The sequence below is a fragment of the Eschscholzia californica genome, unplaced genomic scaffold, assembly GCF_041429995.1.
Source record: "Eschscholzia californica isolate CP2 unplaced genomic scaffold, dmEscCali1.0.p SCAF_4, whole genome shotgun sequence".
NCBI classification, from domain to species: Eukaryota; Viridiplantae; Streptophyta; class Magnoliopsida; order Ranunculales; family Papaveraceae; genus Eschscholzia; species Eschscholzia californica.
The window spans coordinates 53,366,055-53,380,745 of NW_028238461.1; the positions used below are offsets into that span (position 1 = coordinate 53,366,055).

At 36.8% G+C, this 14,691-nt stretch overlaps 2 protein-coding genes across 3 annotated transcripts; both read right to left on the reverse strand.

Annotated features, from left to right (window-relative positions):
* Positions 1-390: 390 nt before the first annotated feature.
* Positions 391-4,263, reverse strand: LOC147546121 (uncharacterized). Of its 2 annotated transcripts, XR_015239781.1 has the most exons (6): positions 4,027-4,263; positions 3,034-3,287; positions 2,735-2,946; positions 2,366-2,630; positions 1,617-1,990; positions 391-434 (listed from the first exon to the last, which is right to left on the reverse strand). XR_015239781.1 is itself a non-coding variant. In XM_086673558.1 (5 exons), exons 1-5 carry the CDS (start codon positions 4,115-4,117, stop codon positions 1,691-1,693), a joined length of 1,122 nt encoding a protein of 373 aa, XP_086529684.1. In that variant the 5' UTR covers positions 4,118-4,240; the 3' UTR covers positions 1,602-1,690. The 2 variants fall into 2 exon arrangements, 1 of the variants encoding a protein (XP_086529684.1); XM_086673558.1 differs by lacking the exon at positions 391-434 and having other exon boundaries at positions 1,602-1,990; positions 4,027-4,240.
* A 6,538-nt stretch (positions 4,264-10,801) lies between these two features.
* On the reverse strand, positions 10,802-14,137 carry LOC147546122 (uncharacterized). Its single transcript, XM_086673560.1, has 5 exons — positions 13,699-14,137; positions 12,276-12,529; positions 11,982-12,193; positions 11,613-11,877; positions 10,802-11,303 (listed from the first exon to the last, which is right to left on the reverse strand). Exons 2-5 carry the CDS (start codon positions 12,525-12,527, stop codon positions 10,986-10,988), a joined length of 1,047 nt encoding a protein of 348 aa, XP_086529686.1. The 5' UTR covers positions 12,528-12,529; positions 13,699-14,137; the 3' UTR covers positions 10,802-10,985.
* Positions 14,138-14,691: the final 554 nt, after the last annotated feature.

Genomic DNA, 14,691 nt, shown 5'->3' on the forward strand with positions numbered 1-14,691 from the left:
TAAGTCTATAAAACAAATTTATGAGATCTTAACTAATAGTAATTTTTACGTTAAACAATGAGGTTTTTTTGGATTCATTGCTCCAAATACATGTTCAAACCATATAACACCACATGATCGAATATCTTTGAAGTCATCAAAATTAGAATACTGAACATGGAAATGATAGATTTATTGAACATGCAAATGATATATTTATTGAACATGTAAATGATAGATTTATCTCTCCACCAGACCACATAATCCAACCTGTTATAAATTATCGTCTTGAAAACACTGTGTAAGATTATGATTCAACCGTCCACCGTCAAGAACGATAGTGATGTTATAGTTGGCTAGTCAAGTGGTTAATCGGGCAAGACGAAGTTAATGAAAAATGAGGTTCAAACCTGAGACACAACGATATATTTTCATAAAATCCTATTCAATGTTATCTGACAGCAGAAAACATTGAATTTCCCTTCAACGATATATTTTCATAAGATATGAGTATTATATAAACTGCTTTAAGAAGATCGGAGTTTAGTTCTCCGGCGAAGGGTCTCCCTTCGCCGGATTTTCCTTTTTTCCTCTTTTTTCTTCCCTCTTTACTGATTTCTATTAATTTCCCTCCCTATCATCTTGTGGATTCTAGGTTCTTTGTCGAAAGCGAATCAAGAAGATCGGCTTCAATCCTGTTGTGACACAATGGTGAATCGGGGATCATCTAGTCAGTTTTTTGAAAATGGCCATTTCATTTTTTAATTCAATTGTTATTTCAGTGATTAGAGACGGTTAATCCCATTTATCATAGTTCTTCTCTTCCTTCATGGCTTCAACCGAGATTGAAGAACGGTCATATCAGAAAACCTAACGTCTATAGAAACGGTGGAGATAGTCTCCAAATTCTTTCTCTATCTTCGTAACCCATGAGAAATCTTGGTCAGGAAAGTCTTTCATCTCGTTCTCTTGTCAATCTCTCTCTCAGTATTGCACCATCATGATCTGTCTCGGTACTTCATAAGACCCTAGATTTAAGGGTTCAAACAAAAGACTCGCAATCTTGAAGTCTCTTCGAATCCAAATTAAGGGAACTCGGATTTCTTTTTATTTGGATCTGATCGGCTGTTCCTTATACATTCGTGAGGAAAATCGATGGGTTATTTGTCGGTGGATCTTGCTGTGTTGAGGTTTGGTTTGGTGTGTGGTTTCAATTTCACGTTGGAGAGGATGGACGGCGATTTTTCCGGCGGTGGTTTCCGGCGGTTTTCTGGCGGTTTTCCGGCGACAATGGCAGTTTTCCGGCGAAAACGAATGGGGTGGAAATTTAGTTTTTTCTTATTTTGTATTTTCAATTATTATTGCTGTACTTTGTCGACCTTTAGGGTCTTTTCATTCACGACCTTTAGGGTCCTTTCATTCACGACCTTTAGGGTCTTTTCATTCTCGACCTTTAGGGTCTTTTTATCGAGTCGGTGTCTAGTCCAATTTCTTTCTCTTCATGAGGTACTTTGCATTTAAATGTATGCAACTCTCATGAAGTTTTCAGAGGAGAGAAATAAGAATATCATCCATGTAATTGTGACTTTGTATCACTTATGAAATGAAATGTTTCGCTTGGATTCAAAAAAAAAGACAGCAGAAAATGTAAAAAGTAATCAGAATCCACACAAAAATAAAATAAAATTGTGAGCTGATTTTTGCCCTTCCTCTACTTCTTCTCCCCCAGCAAGAGTGTCTTCACAATAGTGTCGCTCATGCCATCGGCATATAGGAACATGTGACCTGCATCTGTTAGCTCATGGTACTGAATCCATGGCAGCTTCTCCACAATGTATCTTTGCAGGCTAAATGGCACAAGCAAATCTTCAACTCCATGCCATAGATGAACACTACCTTCATTATTTGGAAATGGATTCTCAAGTTCCAAAGGATCAAACTCCCAACTTCCGAAACCAACGTTCATGTCCCGATATATCGACTCAAATTCTCCTTGCTGCCTTACTTGTGCCTGAGAAAGCAAGAAACTAGTTACTTATTTGGTATCAGGTAAAAGAGTTCTGAAGAGTAGATATTAGATCTATTAGACTAACTTCTAATCTTGATGTTGGAATTATCAAGATTGCTTAATATTCGTCGATATAGTTCAATATCCATGGGTCAGTTGGTCTTTCTTTGGAAACAATTATATCTCAACTCTAATCTCTTTGGTGAAGAGACACATGTGTTACTGCCCAACTGAAATGAGCTTCATAAAACAGTTTTTCTAGAAAAAGCAAGATTTGAACTCTGGTCTCCCAGTTGAGAGATGCACATGTTTAGTTTTCACTTGACGATTCATATTCGGCAAAATACGCAAAACCAAAATATTCAAGGAAATAAATACCCTATGCTCTTGATTTGATGCGAACTTGGGGAATAGCTCCATATCTTGCCTACACAATATATTTGGGTTATGAGCTGCAACACTTGAAGCAGGAAACCATTTTTGTGTGTTCCACCAGTTGGTGAGAAAAGGTGCATAATGAGCCACCCTCAGTGCCCATTGATCCTGTAAGAATTGCATATTATATGCTTCTTTCGATAAGTTGGCAGGAAAGCCCGGCCACCAGTAATTAGCAACCGGAGCGATTAGTGTTGCTCCTGCTAACCTGCCCCATTTGTTCGATATCAAATTACACGAAATGAAAAAAATAAAAATTAGACAAAGAGAATGTAGTAGCATAATATGATAATACTTGGTTGATATCAATACCTGTGAGGAATGTATTTGAGACAGCCATAAACAACCTGACCTCCCATGGAAAACCCAATCACATAAAATTTGGATCCTAGGTCTAACTGATCAGCAAGCTCTGCTATATCTAAGGCGTTACTCTTTTCGTTTCGTTTTGGATTCGGATCGCTTTCTCCATACCCAGCTCTGTCAAAGGACACCAAGTAGACACCTACTTCTTCGGCGAATCCCTATAAACCAACCCATTATCTAGATTAACTAGACAATGATCTAACACTTACGAAGAAAAACGAAAAAAAGATTAAAACATAAAGTACCTGAGAGATGGGTAATGAGTGATGTCTACATGAATCAAAGCCATGAACAAAGACAATCTTATACTTGGCTTGATCTTTTGGGACTCCATGCTCTTTATAGGCTAAATGTCTTCCATCACTTAGCTTTACTCTAGGTGCTGTAATTGGTGGGCCATCTGGAGTTCCACAAATCTTGGGTGGTGGTGGTTGAATGGATTGGTAAGCCCATGCCAAAAAGCCCATCAACAAGATTATGGATATCTTCTTAAACATCCCTATAAGATTTAAATCCAAGTTATCAGATCTTTATACATGTTAAGAAATATCAAATCAGGATTTAAAAGATTTTGATTTACTCATTTCACTAAAACACACAAATTATTGAAACTTGATCCCATAAACATTAAAACCCTAAACTATTTGAAAATTGGGGTTGATTGATTACAAATCGATAGGTAAATGTCATTCAATAATTCAGTTTCACATGATTAACTCTCGTTTATAAATTCACGATTTGATAAATTGAAATAGTGGACACGATAATTCAACTTTTAACTTGGTTCGGTCGAAGATCCCCTCCATACAATCTTATCATCTTAAACTTCAAGAAGCTATCTATACAATCTAAAGAACTTAGAAATTCTATCTTCTTGAAATCTACATATAGTCAAAGTGTTGACCAATTATCTTCCATTGGTCAGGATCAAAGTCAACTATTGTATCTTTGAATCTCAGCCATTCATCTTTGAGTTACCCTCGATCTAATAAAACTATACTACTGTATCTTGGGATCTTGACTGTTTCATCTTCTCATTGGTCCCTTATTCTCTACAATCTTTCTATAAAAATCAATAAAAAAAAAAAAACACAAGTTTCTACTCCCAAAATCATATCAGAAATCACAAATTCTTGATCAATTCGATATTCTAATCAAAACCCATGAAAAAAAAAGACACTACCATTAATGTGAAATGAAGAAGAAAAAATCAAACTGGAGAAAGAAGAAAAACCCACCGGATAGAAGTTGAAAGCCATTGTTTTTCTGTGATTTTCTGGTGTGAGCCCTAGCTGATGCTGCAGAAATCTTTCTTTCAACTCTCGCCATTGTTGAAACTCTAAGGTCCAATTTTGAATCTTCTTTATGGAGTAATAAAAAGTAGGGAAGACAACAAAATACTCCTCACTTGGGATGAAAATGAGAATAAAACGTCCTGGTGTGGGAAGACTGGGAATATGGTGCTTTCAATGCATGTCGACAGCTACATGTTTGGCGTTCATGAAGATTAAGTTAAATTACATAAATATCCTTGGATGGGAGTGGTGGAAAAAAATCTCATTCAAGCCCAATGCCAATCAATATATTGGCCACTGGACCGTGACACTGGCCAAACGAGTAATGCTAGAGAACAAAAAAAACTAGGTTGGTTATGGATATAAACTGTACGTAGCTTGTCGTAATTTACTGTTTAGTAAATCAGAATTTTCAAATCACATAAATATCTGCTTGAAATCTGTCTGGTTTTCTCATTCTCTAGTAATTTTTTAAGTCAAATATTCTCACTTTCATATAACATCTGGATCTTTTATACCGTTAACAATTAATTCTCTAGATAATAAGGTAGGGAATAGTTAGATATGGTTAGCAAGTAATACTCACTTTAAAGAAAGAAGGGTTTTGGTATAGGAAGAGCATTTTTTAGCAAAGGCAGTGCATTAGATAGGGAGAACACTCTTTTTAGAATAGGGAGGGCTAAACATTTTTTTTTAAATATCTCAAATTTATACTTTGGTCCCTCCCATCAAACTATTTTGGACCAAAAGAGAGAGAAGAAAGTATCTTCCTGTTCGACTAAAAACCTTCGAGAGAGAAGAGAGAATCTTGTTCGACCTAAAAGCTTCGATCAAATCAAAGAGAGAGAAGAGAGATAAACATCCTGAAAAGGGGAAAAACCCTAAATCTATTTGATTCTATCAAAAAGAGAGATATAGAGACAGAAACCTAAACCCTAGATGACTAACACAATACTCATCTCTATAGAGAGTTTGTAATTCTTGTTATTGCTTGATTTCTCCATAGATTTTTAGGGTTTTACACTAACTAAACTAACTTTTGAAGATTTCATGTATCAATATTGCAATGAAGAATATAAACAAGGATGTAACTCGAAAAATATATAAGTGACATTTACATAAAAGAAATTTCGCTTAGCCTAAATAAAAATTCACGAATAACAACTGAAAATTTAAAAAAATTCGGTCAGAGCGGTTGAAAAAACAGACTAATTTCAGCCATCTCAGCCGAAATTTATTACTATTTTCAGCGGGACCGACCGAAATTTGTTATCTTTTTCAATCGACTCAACCGAAATTTGTCGTATTTTTCAGCCATTATGACCGAAATTTGTTGTCCTTTTCAGCCGACCCTACCGAAATTTGTTATCTTTTTCAGTCGATCCAACTGAAAATTCTTTACGAAAAAAACGACCTAAAACCCTAAAACGTTTGTTCAACCATAGAGGAAGACCAGAAATGATATTTCTTTACCTGAGACATATTATTTTAATTATAAATGTCTTTGTTTAAGTCGATAACTTCGTTTAAGTCGATGTCCTTGTTTAAGTCAATGGTTTCGTTTAAGTCGATGTCTACGTTTAAGTCAAAGGAATCTTCTTTCTTGATGTAGGTTGCCTCCTTCATTAACGGTGATTCCTCATTCATGAGATCTTGAGGCATCATTAAAAGCTCGAAACTAAGACTATAGTGATGATAAATTTTGCAAGTTTTTTAATAGCAATGGTGATGTTGATAGTAGTGACGATGTTAGGGTTTTGGTTGTTTACGTGAGAGAAACTACAAGTGAATAAAATATTAGATTTATTATTAATTTTTATCTAAGTCCTTCTATTTTGGCACTATTTATTAAGTGATCCTTATAACGCCCTCCTTAAACTGATTTGGTAAAGGAAGAGCAAATACATAAATTGACATTTCTAACGCACTGCCTTTACTAAATAGTGCTCTTCCTATACCAAAAACTAGAAAGAATCATAGCCATATATCCCTTCATATCCGGCAACTAGGACATGCAATAAAACAAAAACATAATAAGGTCACCGTCTTCCACATGGGAGCCCACATAATTTCTCCTTCTTTCTTCTCCCTAATTGGTTTTGGTTTATGTAATTTATTGTTATATCATTTTATAATGAGTTTTTCAATTAAAAATGAATTTCACGACAACAGAGTCAACTTAATTACCCAAAAGACAGACTAACGGTATCAAAGTAGACATAGGGTGGTAATATACTAAAGGGAGATTTTAAAAGGCCTCCCCGTTTTTGTTAAAAGGCCTCCCCATGATTTCGTTGACTTAGTAAAAACTCTTTGACTTAGCTTGGTTAAAGGGCCCCCCTCTTTGAATGGGTGAAAAAAACCCTCTTTAAAGGTGTATTTCACCCACATTTTCTCTCCTCCATCTCATTTTCTCTCTCTGCCACATCATCATCTTCTCCGGTAGGTCGCCGGCCGGCCAAACTTCCGGCCGGCGACCTTCAAATTTTTTTTTTTTTTTATTCTCTCTCTTCTCTCTCTCTCTCCAAAAAAAAAAATTTTTTTTTTTTTTTTTAACTCTCTCTCTCTCTATAGATCTAGAGAGAGAGAGAGTGCAGCCATTGAAGGTCTGCGAACAGACCTTCAATGGATCTGTTCGCAGACCTCTAATGGGTCTGCGAGCAGATCCATTGGATCTGCTCTCTCTCTCTCTAGATCTCTAGAGAGAGAGAGAGATAAAAAAAAAAAAAAATTTTTTTTGGAGAGAGAGAGAGAAGAGAGAGAATAAAAAAAAAAAAAAAAATTTGAAGGTCGCCGGCCGGAAGTTTGGCCGGCCGGCGACCTACCGGAGAAGATGATGATGTGGCGTGGTCAACATCTCTGGTCTTGGGTTAAGTTTGACCTAACGGCGTTAACTTTGCCGTTAGGTCAAATATTGATGAAGGAGGTGCTCTTTTGTAGAGGGGGCCCTATAACCAAATGGGTTATAATGAGGGGCGCTTTTAGCGGGGAGGCCTTTTAACAAAAACGGGGGGCCTTTTAAAATTTCCCTATACTAAAAACGGCACATGATAAAAAGATGGCGAGTGCAGAGCCGTGGCTAGGAATTTGAGGGCCCTGGGCGAAGTTTGATTATGGCCATTGGTATAATAAAAAAAAATTACAAGCAAAAAATTGAACCACGCGCTGATAAAAGACTTCTAATGATCACGATAAACTTAAACTGATAAAATAAAATCTTTGTAGAACGTATAGTTTAGAGTCTAAGCGATCTTTTTAACATGATATCTTTTGTATCATGATTTTCTCATAAGTATTTATGTATTGCTCTCATAAGTATTTATGTATTGTTAGAATAAAAAAACACCTAAATCTCTTTTTCTTAAAAGCACGTCTAAAGATATGCACCCACACAACAAAACAGTTTAAAGAAAAAGTGTGACAGAGCATAAATACGAATTGATTTAGCAATACTCCTCTCAACTTAACAATTATAAGGAAAAGGAAAAAAGCGAGTGATGGGTTTCAAACCCGTGTCTCAGGTGTGGAAGGCCACAAACTTGACCACTAGAGCTGATGGAGTTTCACGTTGAAGTGTTTAGGATTACTCATATATAATTGAGTGTGACGTTCATAAGAGGTGGGCCTCTTTGGGGGTGGGGGCCCAGGGCGGACGCCCTTCCCGCCCGCCCCCAAACACAGCTCTGGGCGGGTGATTTGGAGAAATAAAAAAGTAATCAGAGTAGAAAATTTTAAATATATGTAAATTTTGACAAATTTTTTGGAATGTAAAATTTTAAAGAGAAACAAGCCATCTTCTTCTTCTTCATCTCTTACTACCAACTCGGGCTACAACCACTAACTCCGACCACCACCATATTTTCCTTTTCTTCTTCTTCCTCTTCTCTCCTTCCCATAAAACTAAAACCTTCATTTATCTTTCTTCTCTCTACTCCATCCTCCCAATTTCTCTTTCTACTAATCCTTGAGAAAGTCGTTGCACCTCGAGCATTTTTTATTAATTTTTCCAAATCACCCACCTAAAAAATTATCGATTAAGTACAATAAACCATAGTTGCCAGAGAAAAAGGTAATCTATGTTTTGTTAAATAACTTATATATTTTATTTTTCAGATTCTTGCATTGAAAAACAAAATATCAAGTCGATCTTAGTTGTTTACACCAAAACTCACATCAAGTGACGGATATTAGAAATCTACATTTAGTTGTTAATTGTCAGAATATGGGTTTAATTAGATATACAGATCTACACCTACCGAATGAGCCAAGATTAGCAATTTTAACAATTAATTAATTTTTTTAAAATATTGTTTGTTGTTTGTAAGAGTTCTAAAATTTCTTCCTTGACTTATCTATAAAATCAGGATTTAAAGGGGACTCCTCAATCTAATTTAGCATGAAGTAATTAAAGAGAGAGAAACAATGTAAGAATTTTTTTTTTAATCAAACTTCATTTATAGGTCAAAAGGCTAATGAGAATTAATCATGAAGTTAAATACAAAGATAAAACCAAACAGTCTAACAAGTCAAGTTAAGCCCACTTGAGGTGCCTCTAGAGCTGCCTAGTCCAACTGGTGGGTTGCTATTCTGCAGGGGCGGCCCAGACCCAAAGCAACCAAAGCGGCTGCTTTGAGCCCCAACCTACACGTGGACCCCTCTCATCGAGTTTATGAGGTGGTCTGTTTTTATTAAATAAAATTATAACTAAAATGTTTGCAAGAAATGAGCAATAACTCATTGGTTATGATGTTTAGTATTAAGGTAGAGGTCAAGTGTTTGATGCCTCTTCTTCTTCAGCCATATCTGGGTTGTAAATCGAACCACCGCCTCCCTGAATGGAATAGTACGACCTCCACTTTGTATTGTGGTTGTACCTTGCCCATTATGAGTTCTTGTTTAGCATTGTCGGTGGTTTCTTCCATTAATTGCAGCAACTTGAGTCTTCTACTACAAAATGTTATGAAGAATACCAAAGAACCACATCGTCTATAATTTACGGATTGAACTTCTTGGGGTGATCTTTGGACGGTGACTGGCTCTGGTACATCGGTAGAGAGAGTTGTAAGTTGTTGAAGAAACTCCCAATGGTTTCCCATGACCAAACACTCGATTTTAAAAATCGAACGAAAAAAAAAATCCTAAAGATCAACAAAACATGTCCTAAAGACCAACAAAGAAACTAACCTTCATTAGAGACGAAGAAAGGAATCCGACGAAGTGTCTTCCCTTAACCGAAAAAGCAAAAATCTCCGTGGAAGGTCTCTGGATCTGGACAAGCAATTATGGAGAAGGTCTCTGGATCTGGACAATTTAAGAAAGTTAGTATATAGGAACCAACGGAGAGAGTTCTGAGTCTTTATTAGAATAACTTGTAAAAATTCCCAATTATACGCAAAGGGGAAGTTGGCACCTTAAATGCACATAGCACATCAACCCTTTTAGGAAATGTTGCTTCAATCAGTATCACATTATGGTACGTGTACACAACTGACTTACCAACCGTGACAGGAAGCGGACAAATTCAGCGTGAATCCCCGTCCAACGTTTTGGATTTATCCAGTTTTCAATAAGAGATAGAAAGTGGGGTGAAATCAACAGTGGGATGGATTCACGCCAAACTGACGTTGAAATTGTCAGTTTCCTTGTCATTTTATATATAAATAGGCAGTGTAATTTTGGGGGCATCCGAAGTATTCAGTGGGAATAAAAACTTGCTTGAGTTCAAAAACTGTCTTTAGTCCTTAATCTTCATCTACTTCTTCTAAACACCACCTTCGACCACCATCACCGTTTCCGACCACCGCCACCATTTGTTTCTCTTTCTCTCTCTGTCTCTCTTTGTTGGGGTGAAGGAAAACCTTTGCCCCAACAGAGACTCTGGTTTAAGGGAGGCCCTCAAACCTGGACACACTCTGATTTGGGGCTCCTTCGCCGAAATAGAGAAAGAGAAACACGGTGGTGGCGGTGGTCAAAAGTGGTAGTAGTGGTCGAAGTTAAGGTTGAAGATTATGGATGAAAAAGCAAACAAATCTTTTTTCAGACCCAAAACAAGGTTGTCTCTAGGTTAAAATTAATTGACCAAAGTCTTTACTCTCTCGAGAATATTATGAATGTCACAACCCGTGGCCTATATGGCTATATATAAATTTGATAAAATGTGTTTGTAAGATTTTTTTTTTTAGCTCATTTCAAATTTAGGAAAATTCACTAATAGATCACAAGTTAACGTTGGTTTCTCATGATCTGTAAGGGATTTGGAGGCCTCATTTTGATGACAACAAGAAACTTCTCACACATCATGTTAGTTGTTTGTAGTTTACATTTTGATACTGTCCATTTTAGGTCAGGTTGATGTCATATGGTTCAGTAAAACACCAGTCTTGTGAGTTCAAGTTTGTTGAAGGAGGTAGTATTTTTGGTTCCAGCTAAACCTGGAATCCCAGTTCTAGCTTCAGGATCCAAAACATAGTGGCATGATTCACACTATTGTTGATTGGCTTTGAATGTCCAAGACTCTCGCAACCTCGACAATTGTCGAAACTCTCAAGCTTATAAATATAACAATCGAAGCAAAAATGCTGTTTACACTTCGGACACGCAACAGGAAGACTGGGTTTATGTCCTGTACAAAAATATTGAGTAGATAAAACGTTTTGGAAGTTTTATAGGCGCATCCCGTAAGGCGCCTCCTTCACAAATTAGTTCTTCAAATCTAGTGTTGAGAGTAGATGGTTTACCATTAACACAACAATCTAGTGAGCTCAAGAACAATTTTCAGTATCATCACCATGACCAAGGAAATATGGAACTGTTACTATAACATAAAGCCGAATAGATAAAATGTCCATGAAAAATCGAAAGCCAAAAAGACGTGGTTCAGTCACTACATTGAACTCCAAAACTTATTGACTCACTTCTTTCACGTACTTCTCCCCAAGCAAGAGACTCTTTAAGATAGTATCGCTCATACCATCAGCATATGGGAACACATGACCTGCTCCTGTTAGTTCATGATACTGAATCCATGGAAGCTTTTCGGCAATATATCGTTGCAGACTAACTGGTACAAGTAAATCTTCATCTCCATGCCATAAGTGAACAGAACCTTCGTTATTCGGAAATGGATTCTCAAGTTCCATAGGATCAAACTCCCAACTTCCAAAACCGACATTTAAGTCACGATGAACAGACTCAAACTCCCCTTGCTGCCTTGCTTGTGCCTGAGGGGGTGAGAAAGCAAGAAATTCATTAATCTGTAGCAAATACGGGTTCACGAAGACGATTCGCGTATATTCAACACTGTATAATACTTCATACCCATAATATAAAGAAAAACTTGTAATACTACTAAAATAAAATATACACTTGATGTTGAATCTACGACACTTAGGCATTTTGGATGGCGTTCTTTATTCACAACCACTTGATATATTAGTTATATTACTTCATACTTTACGAGTTCGGGTAGTTGATGAGTTTCCACTAAAAGTGATTAAGAGGGAAAAAATGGTATCGAGGAACATACTTACCCTGTGATCTTTATTTGATGCAATCTTGGGTAAGAGTTGTCTATCCTGATCAGTGAACATGGCAGGGTTGTGGGAATTAACACTTAAAGAAGGAAACCATTTCTGAGTATTCCACCAGTAAGTGAGGAACGGTGCATAGTGAGACACCCTAAGTGTCCATTGATCCTGTACGAGATGCTTGTTATAAGCTTCTTTCGATAAATTGGCTGGAAAACTAGGCCACCAGTAGTTAACAACTGGTGCTATTAGTGTTGCACCTGCTAACCTGTCAGTTTTTCGATACCAAATGACACGGAAAAAGACATTAGGGGAACAATAATATTACAGACTTGAGTGGAGAACAGAAAGCAGTAAGGTTGACTTTTATACCTGTGAGGAATGTATTTGAGACAGCCCCAAACAACCTGACCACCCATGGAAAACCCAATCACATAGAATTTCGATCCTAGGCCTAACTGATCAGCAAGTTCCGCTATATCCAATGCATTACTCTTCTCATTTCGTTTTGGATTTGGATCACTTTCTCCATACCCAGCTCTGTCAAATGACACCAAGTAGATTCCTAGTTCTTCGGCGATTTCCTATAAACCCCACATAATTTAGATTACCCAGACAAAGATCTAACATCACCTAGAAAGAAAGGAAATCGAATACGAGAAGAACCTTAGACAGAGGCAATGAATGATGTCTGCAAACACGGAGACCATGAACGAAAACTATCTTATACTTGGCTTGATCTTTTGGGACTCCATGTTCTTTATAGGCTAAATGTCTTCCATCACTGAGCTTTACCCTAGTTGCTGTAATGGGTGGACCACCTGGAGTTCCACAAATTTTGGGTGGTGGTGGTTGAATCGATTGATAAGCCCATGCCAAGAGTCCCACCAACAGGACTAGTATTGTTTTCTTAAACATCCCTGAAGAAGTAAATTCCAATTAAAATTGGTGTTTTAACTACAGTTAGACAATTGCTAGAGAACAAGAAAAATTAGGCAGACTCTGGGCAGAAATCTTATGTGACTTTCTGTGATTTGTGCTTCCGATGATTAAGATCTACTAAACCACGAATCAAGGCAAGTCACACAGGATTTCTACCCCGATGCTGTTTAGTTTTTCTTGTTTTTCCTAGCATTATTCTTACAGTTAAGTCTTATTAGGTGGTGCTGATTTTTTTTTTCTCAAATCTGACTCGTTTGCCTCAAATAGACGAAAATCAGTCATTCAAATGTGTCACACATGTCCACCACCCTTTGTTGTAGTGGTTGGACATCCATCTTAAGCCCATGACGTCTTGGGATCGAGTCTCGGTGGAAGCAATTTATCACAAAGATTTATCCCATGTAATTTAAGCACTAAATAAAGCAGATGTAGTCGGGCTTTAGGCTCTATGTTGTCGGGCTTTAGGCCTCTTTGATTATTGGTTTAACTTAGGCGGTCATCGTGCTTATCACATCACCAATCCTAAAATACAAACACAATGAAATCCTGACTACGTATTAAGCCTGTCAATGGATATCCGAATATTCGACATCTGATCCGAATCCGTATTCGATTTCTTTAAAAAATCTAAAATTTCGAATATTGATTAGGATATTCCTTATCGGATATCGGATATGGATCCGATAAATATCCGTATCCGATAAGTAATATAAAAAGTAATAAAAATATAAATTTTAATAGTAATAATATATGACATGGATGGTTGAGATTTATTATTTAGATGTAACGGTTAAAAATTTAAACTTAAAATATTAATTTTTTTTTTGTTTCGGACATCAGATAATTGGGTTATTATTATCGGAGTGAGATTTAGATATTGATATATGATATCCGATCCGTCGGATAATTATCGGATACGGATATCCGAATATGGCTATATCCGATTCGATAAGCTAACGTTTACAGCCATAGACACACCAATTTCATCTAAATTCTAACAATTTAATTCTAAATATTTCTTTAAAACTAATAAATGGCTCAAAACCAACACAATAAACAACAAAAACTCACTAAACAGAACAAAATTAATTTTAATTATTTGGAGAAGAAACGAAACGAATCTGAAATCAGATAGGGAACTACGTACCTGATGGAAGTTAACAGGTTCCGTTCTGTTCTAATTTTCTGGTATGAGACCTAGCTGATGATGCTGCTGAAATTTTCTTTGGTAACTCCCCGCCATTTCTGAAACCCAGACTGAATTCTCTCTTAAATAAGATAAGATTTCGTGAAAGACCCACCAAATCAGAAGAAATTTTCAGTACATGGGTGGCGGAAATAAAAAACTTCTTCACATTTTGCTACTACTACTTTATTGTTGGAGACACATGTAGTAATGAATGACCCACAAAAGTTAAGAAAGAGAATTTGATTCAGACTTCTTTCCCTTTTAGAGGTGGGTCAGGTCAGCATGTTTGTTCAGAGTAGAGGGAAAGCCACCATTGACCATCCTAAAGAGGAAGTGTCCGATCATTAGGTTCTAGCAAAGAGGAAGAAGCACAAATGATATATGTATATGCCTGTTACCAAGGTTATTTCTCTCTTAGTGGTGATCATGGGTGATGAAGCTAACAATTTGTAGAAGCTCTTAATCCTTTACGCCAGAACTGTAGAAGCTGTTAATCCTTTATGTGAGAACTGCATTTAGTAATGTGTGGATATTATATGCTAGGATGTTTTCAAGGCCGTTGATTTGGAGAAATAACAAAAAAAATTTGGCAAGCAAAAACTTTATACAAAACTCATCAACTTTACTTGACCAATATATTTTTTAAAGTCCGTGTTTTGGGGAAATAAGCAATGTTTTCGAGGAAATATGTTTTTGGAGGAAACAAATTTAACATCACCCTTAATTATTTTCCACTCTTTTAATCTTTCTTCTTCCCTTCTCACCTCAACTAGAACTCCGACGACTTCTGTCATACTTCGAGGACCTCCACCATTAATGACGCTGATCACCACCACCAAATTCAGTAAGCTACTCTCTCTTTTCTTCTCTATCTCTTCTTTACCTCTCTCGTTCTCTCCAAGTTTCGGGAAAGGGGATTTCCCCTCGGCGGAATCTCGTTTGGATCTGGAA